Source organism: Macadamia integrifolia, chromosome 5 (assembly GCF_013358625.1).
Source record: "Macadamia integrifolia cultivar HAES 741 chromosome 5, SCU_Mint_v3, whole genome shotgun sequence".
Classification (NCBI taxonomy): Eukaryota; Viridiplantae; Streptophyta; class Magnoliopsida; order Proteales; family Proteaceae; genus Macadamia; species Macadamia integrifolia.
Window position 1 is genome coordinate 5,740,457 of NC_056561.1, and position 17,362 is coordinate 5,757,818.

At 37.1% G+C, this 17,362-nt stretch overlaps 1 protein-coding gene across 2 annotated transcripts; it reads left to right on the forward strand.

Moving 5' to 3' along the window:
- The first annotated feature begins 6,028 nt into the window (after nt 1–6,028).
- On the forward strand, nt 6,029–16,240 carry LOC122080016 (CRS2-associated factor 1, mitochondrial). Of its 2 annotated transcripts, none has more exons than XM_042646867.1 (5): nt 6,029–6,824; nt 7,436–7,563; nt 9,320–9,545; nt 9,648–9,775; nt 13,533–13,693. In XM_042646867.1, the coding sequence occupies exons 1-5, from the start codon at nt 6,233–6,235 to the stop codon at nt 13,563–13,565; spliced, it is 1,107 nt and encodes a 368-aa protein (XP_042502801.1). In that variant the 5' UTR covers nt 6,029–6,232; the 3' UTR covers nt 13,566–13,693. The 2 variants fall into 2 exon arrangements, with proteins under 2 accessions (XP_042502801.1, XP_042502800.1); XM_042646866.1 differs by lacking the exon at nt 13,533–13,693 and adding an exon at nt 15,676–16,240 and having other exon boundaries at nt 6,033–6,824.
- Nucleotides 16,241–17,362: the final 1,122 nt, after the last annotated feature.

Sequence of the window (17,362 nt, forward strand, 5' to 3'; positions counted from 1 at the left end):
AAATTTTTTTTATTTTTTTATTTACTTTTTTTATTTTTTTGTAGAAAACCATGTTATAAATGATTTCTTCATTTCACTGAGCTTCGATGTTTAAGATTATCTCCGCCTGCGTCTTTTATAGCTCTAATCTCAATTTATAAAATGCAAAGTGAAAGACAAATGTCTTAAAAAAAAAAAATTATATTAAGAAAAATCATTAATTACCAAAAAAAAGGCGAAGTAAAATAGTCACTAAGGCAGAAAAAAAAGGGAAGGGGGGGGGGAGGGGGGGATGGTGACAAAACAGCCAAACACTTGGGCCAACACAAGAGACCTAGCTGATAGTGGAAAGAGCAAAGGGACCACATCCCTACCAACCATATATAAAACAATATAATTGAAACTTGAATTGTTTAAATGTAAAAACCTAAGTACTGCATCTACGATTTAAGTGGACAACATGGCGGTGGGTTACTGTGCTAGTTTCTCTAAGGATTAGTCGAGGTGTGTAAACTATTCCGAACACCTTGATTAACAAAAAATGAAATAAAAGTACTGAAATCAATATCTTAATCCCAGACGCAGTTGGGGAGAGGGCAAAATGATTGCCCACTTCTCATGAAAGAAAGAAATCCCACCCCAGTTGATACATTTATGTGCATTCCCATTGGTTCCTAAGCTAGAGTAGGGGTCACAACGCCTTTCAAGGAACACTCTTCCTCGTTATATATAATAATCTCTAAATGAGACCTAAGTTCACTTGTAATTAATTACCATTAAAATAATATATTGCTTTCTGAGTGATTTTCTACAACCCCCAAATCACAAGCTTGATTCTCACTCCTCATTGGTGCATGCAAATAGTTTAATTAATTAATTTGCTCAAGACAATAATGCACTATTAACACAGATATACCCATAAAAATTAGGTTATAAGGTTCTTTGTTTTGTTCAATACTCAAAGGATGACAGCTTACTACCCTAAGCATGCACTTAATTTATAGTTAGTGCCTGATGACACCCCACGTGGTTTGATGAGTTTGTTCATTATCCCTTTCTAATTATATTTTAAAGTAAAAGTATGAGAAGCCCTGCCAAGTGGTTCACGTGGATGCTTTGAATGACTTAATCATCTTTCACTAAGAAACAAAATTTGGATGTTGGAGAGACGGTTGGTGGAAGGAATTTGTATCATGAGATGAGATACCCATGTGAGCCTTTTAAAGAATTGGAAATTCTAAGCACTAGTGAATATCCTTTTAGAAAAGTCTGAGAGCTTTAGTGCGGGGAACGTGAGCTCGTGGAAACTGAAACAATTTTAAGAAAATAATATAAAGGAACGCTTTAGGACCCCACCCCTCCCCAATGGCACACCTAGGGGAGTGGGGGTCTTTGTGTTCCAGGTTAGCTAGGAACCATATGGCACCCCATAATCCATATGGCCATTATTGCTTTGTTGCGTTGGAATTTGATTTGTTCTCACAGAACCTCGGGGATTTACGAGAGCATGCGCAAACGTATCAACATGAATGAAATTTTTTATTTCAGAGGGGTGAGATGATAATTTTATATACCTTTGTGTTTGGGCATAGGAATCACACGACTAGGCAGTAAATCATTCCTCCTTGTGTTTGGCACTGTTAAATTTTACTAATTATAATTTATTCCATATTTGGTTATTAAATTTCACTTTACTGTATCTAAATTCTTTTGATTCGGAAAGAATAATAAAAATTATATATAAAAATATCATTACTAAATATGGTCAGTAATTTATACAATCATGTAAGATAATGTTTACAAAAAGTTTACTTTTTAGGTTTGGAAATTTTTATTTTCCTTCCCTTCAATTTCCCTTGGAAACAAATGGAGTATATATATATATATATATATATGCCCTTGTTATATCTATTGATGTCTTGAATTTTATAGTTTGGGTTGCGGGTTGCTTTCAAGGGATAATTTTGGAAAACTTTCTACAAAAAAAAAAAAAGAAAAAAAAAAGAAAGAAATTATGGAAAACTTATCACTTTATTTCCCTTTAAATTGTTATGATGAGGTAATTAAGGTTATGGGAAATTCTTTGTAAACGCAGAGAGGTGAGAGAGAGAGAGAGAGAGAGCCCGCAACCCTTTTTTTCATTTTTAGTGAAACTGCTATCATCTCTTGGTGGACACAAAGTGTCTTTGAATTACATATGTCCTTGTGTTGTGTCTGTTTGATTGCTCTTTCCAGCTTGATTTTTATTTTTGTTGTGTCTTGTAAATAACTGTACTCCGGGAAGGACTTTGTCTTCCCTTGATTTTCTCTAATAAATAGTTTCCTTGTTCTCGTTCAAAAAAAAAAAAAAAAACTTATACGTTCATCATGCTGATGATCCATAACAAATTAATAGTTTGATGGCATTTCCCTGTGAATGGACTACGGGGGCCCATGGGCTTAGACATTGAGCATTTGGTTTCCTCCTTGGGCCATTCCAACTCATCTCTTTTGCCGCAAATGTTGTGAACAAAATGCAAGTCAACAATTGTTAGGTTTAGTACAAACTAAGTCAAACTAAATTGAGTTCATTAAGATAAGAAAAATAACAACCTATCAACAGTAGCATACTAGTAATTATCATCATCATCATCATCATCATCACCACCATTTAACTGGTAAAATGATATGGGTTTGTGTTTTTAACATCCCCATCTAATCATGCTTGTGTTAATTTTAATGCTATTGATTTTAAAATAAGCTTATAGTAAATGTTCCCACAAAAAAAAAAAATATATATATATATATATTTACGATCAAAATATATAAAGGGTAATTATTAGGGGGCAAAAGTTGGGTGTATACTAGTGGTATACCCAAATCTGTATCTATCTCTCTCCTCCTACCATTGGAAAAGTTTCGAATGCCCTCCCATTGGTTGAGCCACTACTGCAATTCTCCATCCTTTCAAATGAAAATTTTTTTTCACATGATTAGTTCACATATTAGGACCTGTTTGGAAGTATTTTATTATTAATTTAATTCACTTACATGTTTCATGTAAACAATGGTATTATCATAATTTTCTACAAAATTTTCAGGATTTTGAATCTTCTATTTTTCAAAGATTTAGATGCATTAGGATAATGATAGATTATGATTGCTTTACTCTAACTCATATTTTAATGTATAGCACCATCGTAAATTAAGAAGCATGTTTTCTTTTCTTTTTTCCATTATGAGAGTACTTTCGTTATTTTAAATTGATTCAAGCATAAGTTTATTGTATAATCTTCTTGATTTATGTTTACTGAAATGTTACAATGACGTAAGATCATGATGAGATTTTCACCTTTTTTTTTTTTTTTATTATTAAGATTAGGTTTCTTTTATTTAGTTATCTCTTCTTAATAAGTTTTTTCCATATTATTCTCATTTTATGATAAATTAATGGTTTTAAGAAATATTTGTTACTTTAAAAGATGTCAATAAAAAATAAAAAACCATTTTACTAATCTCTTCTGGTTCATTAATCTATCTGAATAAATGTATAAAATCAAGGAGAAAGTTTTCCTACACAGTTAAGGAAAAGTACACTCATTTGAAGGTCATAAATGACCCACCTCCTACAGTATGAAGTCGATAACACCCCACTATTCCGATAACCCTCTACCCTCAACTCCCCTAACCATCATGGGTGAAGGAAAACTCTTTCTTAAATTCTGTTTCTGTTTGTGGGTTCTAGACCTTTTTATCTTTTATGCGGAAATGTTGCCTCTTATCAGAAAACATTTTTAGGAAATGTTGCCAATGGAGGCCCGTCGTTCTTGTATGGATCTGGGACTTTTAGGCCCATGCCTTCCAAGCCCATCGGGTTATTCATTTTGTCGATCTACCACGTGACAAAAATACCCTTAACATGCTGTTCCGAGGTTGGATAGAAATGGATAGAAAATAATTGCCATGCGTCTAGCCGAGGAAATACAAAGCAGTAGAAGTAGAGGGTTTCGTCTAGGGGTTTAATCCCTTGGGTTGGGCTTAATCTGGCTTCCTTAAATTAAAATTTTGCATCATGATTGGTCCGTTTAAGTTAGGGGTGTCAATCGGTCGGTCCAGCTCGATTTCGGTCCGGGCTGAGTCGGTTTCGATGTGGGAAAGTTGAAACCGAAACCGAACCAATAAGGAAATTTCGGTTTCGGTTTGGTTTGGTTTCGGTTTTTCGTCGGTTTCTTAAATCGATTTGTAACCGGGTTGGTTTTGGTTTTTGGTCCAGTTTGGATTCGACTTTCCATACAAATGTATACAAAACTATGCAAATTTTGATTTTTTTAATGAATTTTTTAGTGTTTCGGTTTCTTACCGGTTTGGTTTCAGTTTCGGTCCGGGTTTTGAGCAGTTTCGGTTTGGTTTCGGGTTCATCCGGTTTCCGGTGCGATTCGGTTTGGTTTTGGGGTTGCAATACTCCAAACCAAACTGAACCAATAAGGCTTCGGTTCGATCCGTATTGTTATCGGTTTGGTCCGGATGGTTTTACCGGTTTGTTTTAGGAATTGACACCCCTAGTTTAAGTAATTAGATTTTATATGCTAAACAAGGTTCAATTCTTAAATATCCGTTCGGGTATTAATCTCTCTTTTTTTTTTTTTTTTTTTTTTTTTTTTAACCAAGGTGTCCGGGCCAGCTTACGCGCACCTCGGGGAGACTAGCACAGTAACGCACCGCCATGATCTCCACTTAAATTGTAAATGCACAGATGGAGAATCGAACCTAAGACCGTGCGCCTAATCCACACAATCCCCAGTTCGCCCTAACCATCTGGGCAACCCACGGGTGAGTATAGAATAAATGAGAAAACACACACACACACTCACACAATGCATACGACAGGGTTTGATCCCACAACCTCCTCCCCTGGGTGCTGACTCCACAAGCCGAAGCTACCACCACTAGGTTATCCTAATGTTCGTGGGGCATTAGTCTTTAATTGGGTTATCAATCGGGTTAAACAGACCTTAGTTGGCCTTTAAATGGGCTAATGACACATTTATCTCTAAACGGATTGTGATCAAGCTTTGAACATGCTATAATCAGGTTTTAAGATGCTTTTAAACGAATCAGACTTATGCACCATTTGACAACGTTCCATTTCTACCGTTTCTGTGTTTTTTTGTTCCCAGAAATGGAGAAACAGCCTAAAATGCATTAGATGAAGTTGTTCCGTTTTCACCCATTCTAGAAACATAAATCAAACTTTATGCCTATTTACAATTCTAAAAACGATTTTAATGAAACAAATCCGAACTTGAGAGGAAAAAAAAGCTATTGTGACAGATAAATCTCTAAACTATTTAAACCTAAAAAGAAGCAACCGAACCCTCTCTCCCTTTTGGGCAACCGATGAGATACTATTGGGTTTTTTAGTGGCATTATGTCTGAAAAAAACTTTTCAAGAAACAAGTTTATAAAACACCAAAATATACATTTTATTTTCGAAAACCTGAAAAGCCGTTCCTGTTATTTCTAGACATAGAAACAACAGAGACATTATCAAATGGTGCCTTAGGCTCTCTTTGGTTTGATATCTATTTGTATTTGTTTGACTTATTTTCTATTTTTACAAGTGTTTGGTATAATTTATAGCATTTATTTCTATTTATAATAAATTAGAATAAATCACAAATTACTCTCAAGCTATTTGTCATTTGTGATAACAAATCATTTATATTGATTTTTATTACCTTAAATGAGCACATGTGTTAAACTATTCAAAATCAATGATAAATATGTAATTTCAGCATATTTTATACTTTTCCAATAAAAAACCCCAAATCTTATCATCTCTCTTACTCAAAACTCAAAGTTGAAGGTGAAAACTAAAACCTTCTTAAAGCTTATTTAGACTTTGTTTACTTTAGGCTCTTTGATATGATTTCTATTTGTATTTATTAATAGCCTCAAACATGTGGGGTTGAATTTGGATTATTAATCAGTTGGTCGGGCAGTAGGACTGTACCCCAACATGTTTATTAATCGGGGCACACCATTTAAACAGTCAAAACTCGTCTTTCGCCAATATTCTCTCTCTCCTTTCAAATCTATTTTCTGCCTTCCAGCCGTTTTCTCGTCCTTTTCTTGCGAACCAACACAACCTAAAGGCTTAAGGACTTATAGCCTGTCTGTCCTCCACTTGGTCTCTCCTGTCACCTCCCGCTGTTCCTTAAACCCCATTAGACCAGAGAGGTGCGAAACTGAACAGGGAAAGCTGCATGGTCTAATGTTTTTCAGTCGAATTTCCCGCCAGAAATTGAAGCTCTCCATCACTCTCATCTCACCCCGTCTTTTCTCATCCTCAATCCCTTCTTCTTCAAAGCTCAAAGAGTACTCATTCAAACCCCCAGTCTCTCTTGGTGGGGGAGGGGGAGGACAACCTTATCAAAACCCTAACCCCAACGGTAACCTTGATGCCGGAAACGAATTCAAGCAGAACAATAAGAAGAAGCAGAAACCCTTGTATCGCCCACCATCTTCGCTGGATCGCACTGGTTTAAAGCCGCTGCATTCTGATATACCCTTCGATTTCAGGTTCAGCTACACGGAGAGTAGTCCTATAGTAAGACCGATTGGATTGCGTGAGCCCAAGTATTCCCCTTTCGGGCCTGGTCGGCTTGACCGTCCCTGGACTGGGGTCTGTGCTCCTGCTATTGATCCGACTGTGAAGTCTGTGGACGAGAATGCCGAGTTGGAGTTGGAGGAGAAGAGGCGGAAATGGAGAGAGACGATTCAAGGGGAGCCTCTCACTGCTGCTGAGAGGAAAATTCTTGTGGAGAGATGCCAGAGGAATAGAACCAAACGGCAAATTAATCTGGGTAATTTGTTCTTCCCACCTTCCCTCATCTTCTACTGGGTACTTAGGTTCTAAATTATGATTCTTGAGCCAAAGTAGTGAACCAATAAAAATTATTTTTTCCTGGTCCTATATGATGTGCTCTCAACTTAAAACCGTATGTTGAAATCTTAAAGGAGCCATGGAAGCCATCAGAGACATGTTTGTTGATTTGGTATTCGATTCCTGGGATAATTGGTGTAAACCAGTATTCTCCCTTCTCTCTTTTGTTTTCCATAATTTTAATTGAAGATAGGTCCCTGAATTTATTCAATTATCAATTCAATCTTCTCTTTGTTTCAGTCTATGCACCATGTTTTATCTAGTGTTAAAAACGGTATGATGGCATCTGCTATGGACTCATTGGCTTGTTACTTTCTCTGGGAAAAGAAACTACGTACTGGATCCACAAAGAACTGGCCAGCTTTTCCCATTTGTATCCCTGGGAAGAACTGTGTCAAAACTCCATAGAAAATTGCAATGCTGGGACTCTCACCACTGCCTGTTTTACAGAAGTAATAAAACAAAGAGAAATGTCTTTCTTTTTCAATTTCTGCTTTTAATTATGTGTCGTATATATGATCTCTATTATAGGTAGGGATGGTCTGACTCACAACATGCTGAACGACATTCATAATCACTGGAAGCATACAGAGGCTGTTCGGATAAAGTGTCTTGGTGTGCCCACTGTTGACATGAAAAATGTCTGCATTCAACTTGAGGTACTTCTCTGTCCAAATATGGAATGCTTCTTTTATTTTCTATAAGCCACTTCCTGGTAAATGTTGTTTTATTAAAGTATTATCTGCATTCTGCGAGTGACATTTCACGTGCTTGCCAATGTGACACCATTTTTTTTTTTTTTTCATTAGTGTTCTAAATACCAAGCACGAGCTAATGAAATATCGTTAATCAACTATTAACATTTATTATGTAACTAAGAAGCTAAATATGATTAGCTATTTGTCTGTCGACTTGTGATTGACAATGTTCTGAAATGAACCAAACGCCGTTGACTCCAAAGACCGTATGATCAGAAAATTCTTCTTACAATCATGGTTGCTAATATTTCGTTTTTTCAAAAGGTGAGACAAGATGTATGGCGAGATATAAATTATACAAAAACTTGACCGAGATCTTGCCAGCTCTCGCCTCTCTACTTTTTTGAAGAAAAAACACTAAGGAGCAAGGATATTGGTGCTTTTGCTTGAGGATCTCCATTCTTACACTCATTGAAGCTTAAAGAGTAGAGAATATTACCTCCTCATCTACATTTGGAGTTACTTTTCTTATATATGATGTCTTTTAAATTCTTATAATTATGTTGTGTCATGTGTTGATTGTGGAATAGAGCATACTAGCTTAAGGTCTGAAGAGTCGGAGACTACTTTCATAGGGTATGAAGTCCATGTATAATTTTAGGTTTAATTTTGAAAAAACTGATGTTTCCATTGTGTTTCAAAGGCCTAAAATAGGGTAAATATCAACTTTCAAGGGCTACAAAAGACCATATAGCCACCGAAACTAACCATCAAGTCAACTAGGAAAAATACATGATCTCGGCGAGATCTGGGGAGATCTCTCTTTTTTGGATTAGTGAGATGGGGGGCGAGAGCGAGATCTTAAACCTTGCTTACAATCTACACTCTATCAATGCTATCGGTGTTACCAAATCTGTGTAGTAAACTACTTTCAATACATTTGATGCTTTAATGAACTTCCCCTCCCTTCAGTGGTTGCACGACATTAAAACTTAAAACTAAACCATCATAGACATTAAGACTCTTCTTATTAAGACTCTTCTTCCATTATGAGCCTTTTCTTGCGGTATAAACTTCTCAACACAAGCACTATGGAACGGTATCTCTACATGGGCATCCTGGACATCTTTTATCTGCCATGCTGCATATCAACTGGCTGGCACCCAAACCTTTTGGGCACTTGCTGCCATAACCTCTGTTAATGTGGTATATTTCAGCTGAAAAACATTATGGCACACTGCACAATCTACAAGTGAATTTGTCAATATTTGGAGGGCTGAAAAAAGATCCAATTGCCAACCCCATTAAGTTGGGATAAGGTTTTGGATGTTGTTGTTGTCGGAAGACTGCAAAAAGATCCAGTACATGGTAGGCCATATGCTTGACTTTAGATTTGAGATTTGAGTGATGGCCTTCAGTGATGGTTGAAATGGCTAGGTCAGCCTTCCACATTTCAACAGCTAAAAATGCAAGATGAAAAAGTTAAACACATACTAGGTCATATATTTGAGATCACCTGTGAAATTCAACTTGTGGGTAACCTGAGCAGTGCCCCAACTATCTAATGGATGGATGCACTAACACAGTCCTTCACCTGATAGAAATAGTGGAGATTCCTCTTTATGGTGTGAACTATATTTTATTTTATTGTGAGTAGATGCAATACTCTCTCGTCTTTCCTAGAACTGCCTGATAAAATTTTATATATATGTTCCAGGATAAAACTGGTGGGAAGATCATACATAGACAGGGTGGTCTTGTTGTCTTGTACAGAGGGAGGAATTATAATCCCAAGAAAAGGCCTATTATTCCATTGATGCTGTGGAAGCCCCATGAACCTGTTTATCCAAAGTTGGTCAAAACTGTGATTGATGGTTTGACAGTGGAAGAAACAAAGGAAATGAGGAAGAGAGGCTTGGCAGTTTCACCTTTAACAAAGCTTGGTAAGTTATGAGAAACCATTAATTTCTATTTCATCTATTTTACATCTTCTGTTTTTTGTGGAAATCTATTTTGTGTCTTCTGACTCAATAAGAAAACTGCAGCGAAGAATGGTTTTTATGGTAGTCTTGTTCCGATGGTCCGAGATGCTTTCCTCGTAGATGAGCTGGTTCGTATAGATTGCAAAGGCCTTGAGAGGAGTGACTACAAGAAAATAGGCTGCAAACTAAGGGTAAGGCTTTACATTGGGAAGGTTTTCCTTGCTCAGGATCCTTGAATGTTTTCTGATATGAACATTATCTTTTAGCTTCTGTTTTGTCTGTGGTAATGAAAGAATTACTTTGTGGAGAACGTCCTCTTATATGCTCAATTAACCTAATTGTCAATGGGGATTGGAAACAGGTGTATGTAAAATGATGTCATCAGCTGGCTAATGTGTATATATTGGTTGTTTTGCTAATTTTCTTCTACATGGAACTTTTTCAAACTAAGGTTTAGTCAAGTCCAACTGAAAATGGAGAAAACAGATCAGAAAAAAATTAGAAAAAATCATAACAACAATTTACTTCTGCCATGGTAAATTGTATGGTCCATGTGTGGCCAGTGCCAATTATATGGTCCACGTGTACAGTAGGTTTTGCCTTTGTTATTTTTTTAGGTGGGTAATTTTGTCTTCCTTTCTTTTATTTTTGTGTAAACTATGAAATTTGGAATGCTTTTATTGAGAAGGAAAGTAGTGGTTGTGGAAGCAATCAAATATATCTCCTATTATAAGTTGGAAATGATCATTGAGGAGAATAGTAATGAGCATTCATAGCACAGGCAGTAGGGAATGCCATCCCATTGTTCCTGCAAAAAGGATCTCCTTGATCATTTCAAAAGAATTGGATCTGTTTTTCTCACCCATTTCAGGAGGTGGAGAATATTGAAAGGTTAAAGTTTTCAGTGATGTTTAATTGAAAAGAGGATATGCTGTCGAATGGTGAGTTGTGTTCACCTCATTGTGCATCATTTTCCATAATATGCAGGTTGGGATCATCCCTGCTGTAATATTTCGACCTTATATTTATTCTACTGGTGATGAAAAATGTAACACTATTATTGGCGCTAGAGATTATTCACTAAATACCCATTGTGCACCGGATTAACATGTTGTATGCCAAATTTTTTATGTCCGCCTTGCTGTTTAACTCTTAACTCCTTAAGCAAGCATCGCTCCTGCAGCCATTGATCTTCCATTGCACGTGGTGAACCATCTTTTGCTGACTTTCTATGATCCTGATGGCTGTCGGTGCTAACCTGAAGCTCCTGCTGACACGTTCATTTCTGATTCTTATCTTTTTTACGGTCTCCATTGATCTCAACATCACCATCTTCGCTACCTTCATTTATGCATGTGTTGTTCTTTGTCATCCTACATTTTGCTTTATAAAGTGGGGCTGGTCTTTCTTCCATCATCTAATACAACCTCCTAAATTTTAACAACGTGTGCCAACCAAACAACACTCTAGAAGTACTTCAGCACATCATCCACCCTTTTTAGATTGTATGGGCAGTCTCTTTCAGAGCCATGGGCATAGACAAACACCTAACAGTTGCAAGAGGATTCTTTAAATAATAAAAATCGTGTTTCTTTTTGTCCCTTTTCTAAGAGAATTTTCATATAGTGTCCCATTTGGTCATGGGCTTTAATTAGATAAAAAGAGTCATAGTTTAGGCAGAATGCAAGTTGACATAAAACAGTGATTGGTGCTGGAGTTTCTATTTGCTGTGTGTGTGCTGGAAATCTGAGGATGCTATGACTAGGATGGTGTAAGCAATTAGTTGCAGCAAGTTGCTGTATTATTCTTTTTTCCAATTCAAAAGGAAATATGAAGTCTTTTGGCAATGTTGATAACGGACAACTGCCATGGAAGATGCTAAGTGAGGTGCAGCAGAGGAGTGTTTAGCTGGTTAGCTGATCTAAAAGCTCCTACATAGTTGCATGGGGTGGCCATTGGGTATAATAGAGGAAGGGGGGAGAAAAAGGGAAGAAGAAGGGAAATTGAGTAAACCATGGGCTCAGAGGAAGCTAGTTTTTTCAATTCTCCTGTCATTTGCATTTGCAAATATAATGTAAAGTAGCAGAAGTTGTTGTTAAAGGGTAAAATATGCAAGTGCCACTCTTTGACCCAGTGAGAATGGAAATTTCATTGTCTTATGAATGACCTGACAGTTTTCATTTTGTTCCTTCCTCATGATTATGGAAGGAGATTTGTTCTTCTTTTCCTTCTCCTGCTTTTGGTGGTACAGTAACTAGTTTGGAGGCAGCCCATTATGAAATGGAGAGGAACACCCCGAAGCATCTGAACATTGGTGGCATTCCAAAATCCTTCAGTCTGTATGTTTTAATTTAGTTGTTTTGAATATCTAAACTCTCCTAGTTGTCTCAGTTTCGGGCAAACTAAGTTGCCTCCCTGTTTCAGGTAGGGCCAGGGTTGACCTCAAAATCAGATCTGGCACGTCTCGGTTTTGGGCCTCGTGGTGGGGCTGCCCTCATACTATGATCTCCTGAAAGGCAACTCCCATTGCACCCCTGCTTCTTCATCCTCTCCCCTGCCTCTGGTGCAGCTGCTCTAGAGCCAAAGGAACCAACTCCTTTCCTCATCTCTATAGCCATAATCCACTTGATGTGTTATGCAGCTCATTGCCTGAGCCTGCTGTATTTGTCGTCTCTCTGCCTCTGTCTCCACATCAGCAGGCATGTAATCACTATCAAAATCGTTAGAGTTGGCCCCTACTGGTGGGTTGAGGAAGGTTGAATTTATCTAAAATATCCACCCTTGACAGAAGGCCGCCAGTTGTGCTTTGATTTGTATATCTGCCTAAAAAGGGACTTGTAATCTTGAGTTGCAAAACTCAAGAGCATGAGTTTACAAAAACTCAGAAGAACTCCTACGTGAGTTAAAGGTTAGTTGTGAGCCTTGAAACAACTAGGTTTGGTGGTGAGCCCATAAAATTGTATAGGCTTAGCATTTTCAATTCACCACTCTTGGGATACATCTTTTGATCAACAATATTGACTGTGGCAAAGTCCAGTAGATCGAAAACTAAATTAGGAATATATGTTTATGCGGAAAACAGTTCCAATAAATCTTAATAACCTTCTTATCTCAACACCTAGGTCCTCATTTGTTTGTTTTTATTTTTATTTTTTAAGGTTTCTTTATCTGTATTTCCTCATTATGTTCTGACTACTGTTAATTTCTTGGTTGTGAGGGTTGCTGAATATTCAGATAAATGCATGAGCAATGTTGGGGATTTGATATTATAATGATGTTGTCGTTTGATTTCTGTTTTGGCCTCCGCTGATAAGAATTAGTTTTTCTACTTCAGTCTAATTGCATGAGCTTATTAAAGATAGATATTTCTTGGCCTCCTCTTTGCACCCTTAAGTAAACTTTTCCTTTTCTTTCTATTAGTTAATCTATTCATACAGCTGCAATGACTGTTTGCATGTCCATTTCTGACAATTCGTCTCTTTTACTGCAAAGTTTTGTGTCATTGATCAATTGAAAATTATCATCTTAAATCTCCCTCTTCCCCCCTGGAATAAAAAAATCGTTCATTATTCATCCAAAAAGAAAAAATTCATTCATTATGTCTTCTGTTAAGTCTGTTATATCTCTTACATTAGAAATTTATAGAACAATTAAATAAGGATGCTGCTCCACCTAAGAAATTGGGATCAAATGTTTTGGAGTATTATGAATCCCATGCTTCAAAATAATTTAGGCCTGTGGTTTGATAAATTTTGATAAATTTTAATTTTCTATCTGATGTTGTGAGAAGATCATATACAACCTCCCCCCACCCCACCCACCCACCCACCCACCCAAAAAGAAAAAATGAAAGGGAAAGGAATGAACGGTTTAATCTTTCTGTCTCTCTTCAAGCTTCAGAATCACAAGATCAGGATCTGGGCCCATTATAAGTTTTATTCGGTTCAGATTAGGATGAGGCAGGAAAATCTTTTTTTGTAATCCAAATGGTGCTTTGGATTACTGATGGAGACATCAAGGTGTACAGACGCAGGAAGAAGAAGAAACAACCATCTTTGTAGCTGGAAGAATAGAAAGAAGAGGAAGAAAGAAGAAAAAGGAAAAGGAGGAAGAAAAGGAGGCTCGATCCAGCCTTCCCAGCACTGGATTGAATCTCTCTCTCTTTCCAGACCTCAGGAAATCTTGTGGGCCCCATTAGTTGTTAGTTTAGTAGTTTATTTTTAGAATATTTTTTTCCTTGTTAGTCTTTTAATTAATTAGGAAACTACTTTACTAGTTAGTTTTTAGGAAGTCTTTATTTACTTTCCAATTGGTTTTATTTTATATTTTTAGTAATTAAGTTTATCATTTATGTAATGGTCTAAGCCACGATGGAATCAATGAAAGATTATTGAAAGCAGCCTATGAGCAAACGTCCCCACCCCCTCTCACGATTCTCTCCCTCTCATTAATCCCTCTCTTTTCCCTCTCTCGGTTCCTCTCTCTCGCCTCCTTTCTTTTTCTCAGTTTCTTCCCCTCTCCCTCTTTCTCTTGGCTGTCTTAATATTGCAGCCTCTCTATTTTTTTTTTTTTTTTTTTTTTTTTTTTTTTTCTGGTATTATTGTTGAAGACAGGTGCTCTTCCTTCAAGCAGCCAAGGATCAATCAAAGTACCATTGTCTTCCTGCACTACTGTTAGGGATATTGTTGCCTATTCTTCAAGCAATCGACGACTGGCTGCTGCACTTTATTTTCTGTACTATTGTCAATAATTGTTGTCCTCCCTTCAAACAAACAAGAAATGCAACAATTCCGGATGGTTTTCTTCTACAGCACTCAATCTGGACAGCAGTCCTCAATCTCGGTAGACCTTGATTTCTTCTTCTCTTCTCTGTTTGGACAGTGGACAGGTAGGTAATTAAACTAAACTCCCCACCCCATTAATCCCCTGTTATATGTTTGCAGTCGATTATCATTGAAACCAGCCCTGGCCCCTTCGTTTATGCCTATTTTAGCTATTGTTTTAAGACGTTTCTTCATTGTTATATCTCCAAAACCCTTGCTGATTTTCTATTTTAGTTGGCTGCTAGAGGACATTGACTGTTTGCATATTTTATTTGGTGCCGAGATTGATTTGTGCTGAACCTAACATTTGCATGATATTTGTTCCCTTCCCCATGTCCCCACTTGAAGCTTTAGTAAGTTATTATGTGTTTTTCTGCTTAGATTGATATTGCTCCTGGCTACATGTTGATTTGTCTTTATTTATTGCATGTTGAATCTTGTTTTGTTGAGCATATCTAAATCCCAACCTAATCCCAAGACCCCCTTAAGTTTGTCTTACCTTAATTGAGTCACTCTTGTAGGGACCCTAGTTTTCTAGGAAATCCCCTACATCAGTTGCTTTTTGAGAATCCAAGTTGGTTATTATTGAAGAAATCTGAGTGAGGTAGAAGGCTAGAAATTCTAGGCCAAAAGGTGTTTTCCTCTTTCCAAGCTTCTTTGAGTTTGTGCTCAGGAAAATATATGATTCGCCGTTAATTCAGCCATGGATGCTGGGTTGTGATGAGTTTGCAATAGTTTGACTAAAAAAATAGCAACCCAGTGCACAAGGCTTCCGCTACTGGCAGGATCTAGGAGGGGTAAGTGTACGCAGCCTTACCCCCTGCTTCGCAGAAGAAGCTGTTTCTAAGTTTTGAACCAGTGACCAAAATGTTGCAATAGTACAACTTAACCATTGTGCAATAGTTTGATTGGGCTTAAGAAAAGAAAGAACCTCACAGTGCATTCTAGTGAATACATGGAATAAAGCATCCATCTATTAATTATCAAATTTTTAATCTTTTTCTTATGAAAATGCCCTTGTCTGGTTTACTGGTCCTGACGCCTATTTGATGGGTCGCACTGTCATAACCTTCACCTATCTTCCAGGATCAGTTCATGACCCTTTTTTGCTTCTAGGAATCAAATGTTTGAGAATTTGAGCTGAAACTGGGTTAAGAATTTGTAATTCTCCAGTACTCTCTTCACCTCTACTCTTCAATTCATAATATGCATCTTGGAGAGATCAATTTGTGGAACTTGAGCATAGTTTCTATTGTTTGATGATGCAGGATTTGGTTCCTTGTATCCTTGTGACATTTGAAAAGGAGCAGGTTGTTGTGTGGAGGGGGAAGAACTATTGCCCAACAGGAGCAGGGGAGTTCCTTAGTGATCGTGAATACTTTGACATTGGCCGAGGGAACTCCGACTCTGAATGTGAGTTGCATTCTTCTGACAGCAGATCAGAGGCTTTGATGCAGTGAAACATTTGTCTGTGTGCTGAATTGGAGGATGCTCAATGCTGCCGATCAAGATACACTAATTTCATCCCTGCTCCAGCCTCAAGCCAAGAGAGAAAGAAGAAGTGGAAGATCTTGAGTTTCTATGACTCACGAAAATGTGATGAGATGAATGGAAGAGGGCATTTTATGAGATCTTTGCAGACTTAGGTTGTAAGCTTAATATGTTGTCATTTATCAGTCATAGTAATTATTTCTCAATATCAATTTATCCGAGGAAAAGAAAATCTGTTGAGGTAGCATTTAAGTGAATTGGATTTTTTTTGAAACGGTTGAATGATTAAAGAATCCCATCACATGATTTTAAGTGTTCACATGAAGCAAATTGTATAATCCACGAGGAGACCATCCTCTACTTTTTCTTTTCTTTTTAAATAAATTGAAAGTTCCCCTCTGTAATCTTGTATTATAACGTTCCAGTCCTAGTAACTTTAACATAATATTATCCTCTTTGGCAAAAAATAAAATAAAATAAAATAAATCAGAAATAGTTTTTGTTATGTTCACTAGATGCTGAAAAGTGGAACCAAGTTTGTTTATGTGATCCATGCAGCATAAAGGTCCAAATGTCCGATGTTAGTTTTGTAATTATCATCTATTTTAAAAGTATTAAAACATCTCCTGGAGGGTTTGCTCTAAATTGGTATTATTTTCCTCTCAAGCACATCTTCTTAAAACATCTCCTTGATGCTATGGCACGCATTTTGAAAGCTCTCCGGACTCTAATTGAAAGGGATCACATTACGGTATCTCTGGGCATTGTTGGAATTCTATTTTGTTTTTATCTTGCCAGTTCTTTTGGGAACAGAAAGGTCTTCAAAACTTTTAGGCCCGCCGCAAACAGTCTTCCTGGTCTAAATCAGTAATTGTCTTTATCTTCCCACTTTTTCCTCGTCCGTTCCCATTGCCCTTACACATGCACAAGAAATGCGCTCCCCCACAAGAACTCCCCTCCCCGCCCCCTCCTTTTTTTCGAGTGTGGATCAAGTCTTCGTACCAAAATCATTCTTCTATGGTCTTTGATTTACACTTGGACTCAACTTAGAATAAAAACCAATTAAAAGAAGAGAGATTAAGTAGAGTCCAAGTGTAAATCAAACACCGTACGAGAATCATTCTCGTATGAGGACTTGATCTGCACTCCTTTTTTTCCCCCTACAACAGTCACTCATGAATCATAAATGATGCGTGGCTACAAAGTTTTAAGTGCATTCCATCCTGCCTTGCTGAAGGTATTGGGCGTCTTGTTGCCTTTCTTGACTTGATCTACTATTAACATTACAAATATACTTATTTCATTCTTTGTCCATTTTGCATACTCCTGATCGGGATTTAAACTGCTAACCAGCTCTTTTTTTTTTTTGCTAGAAGATCAGATTTTATTAAAAATAATTAAAATAAAATATAGATAAAGGAAAATATAAAAACGCAAAACAAGATAACTGACATCTTCGACATT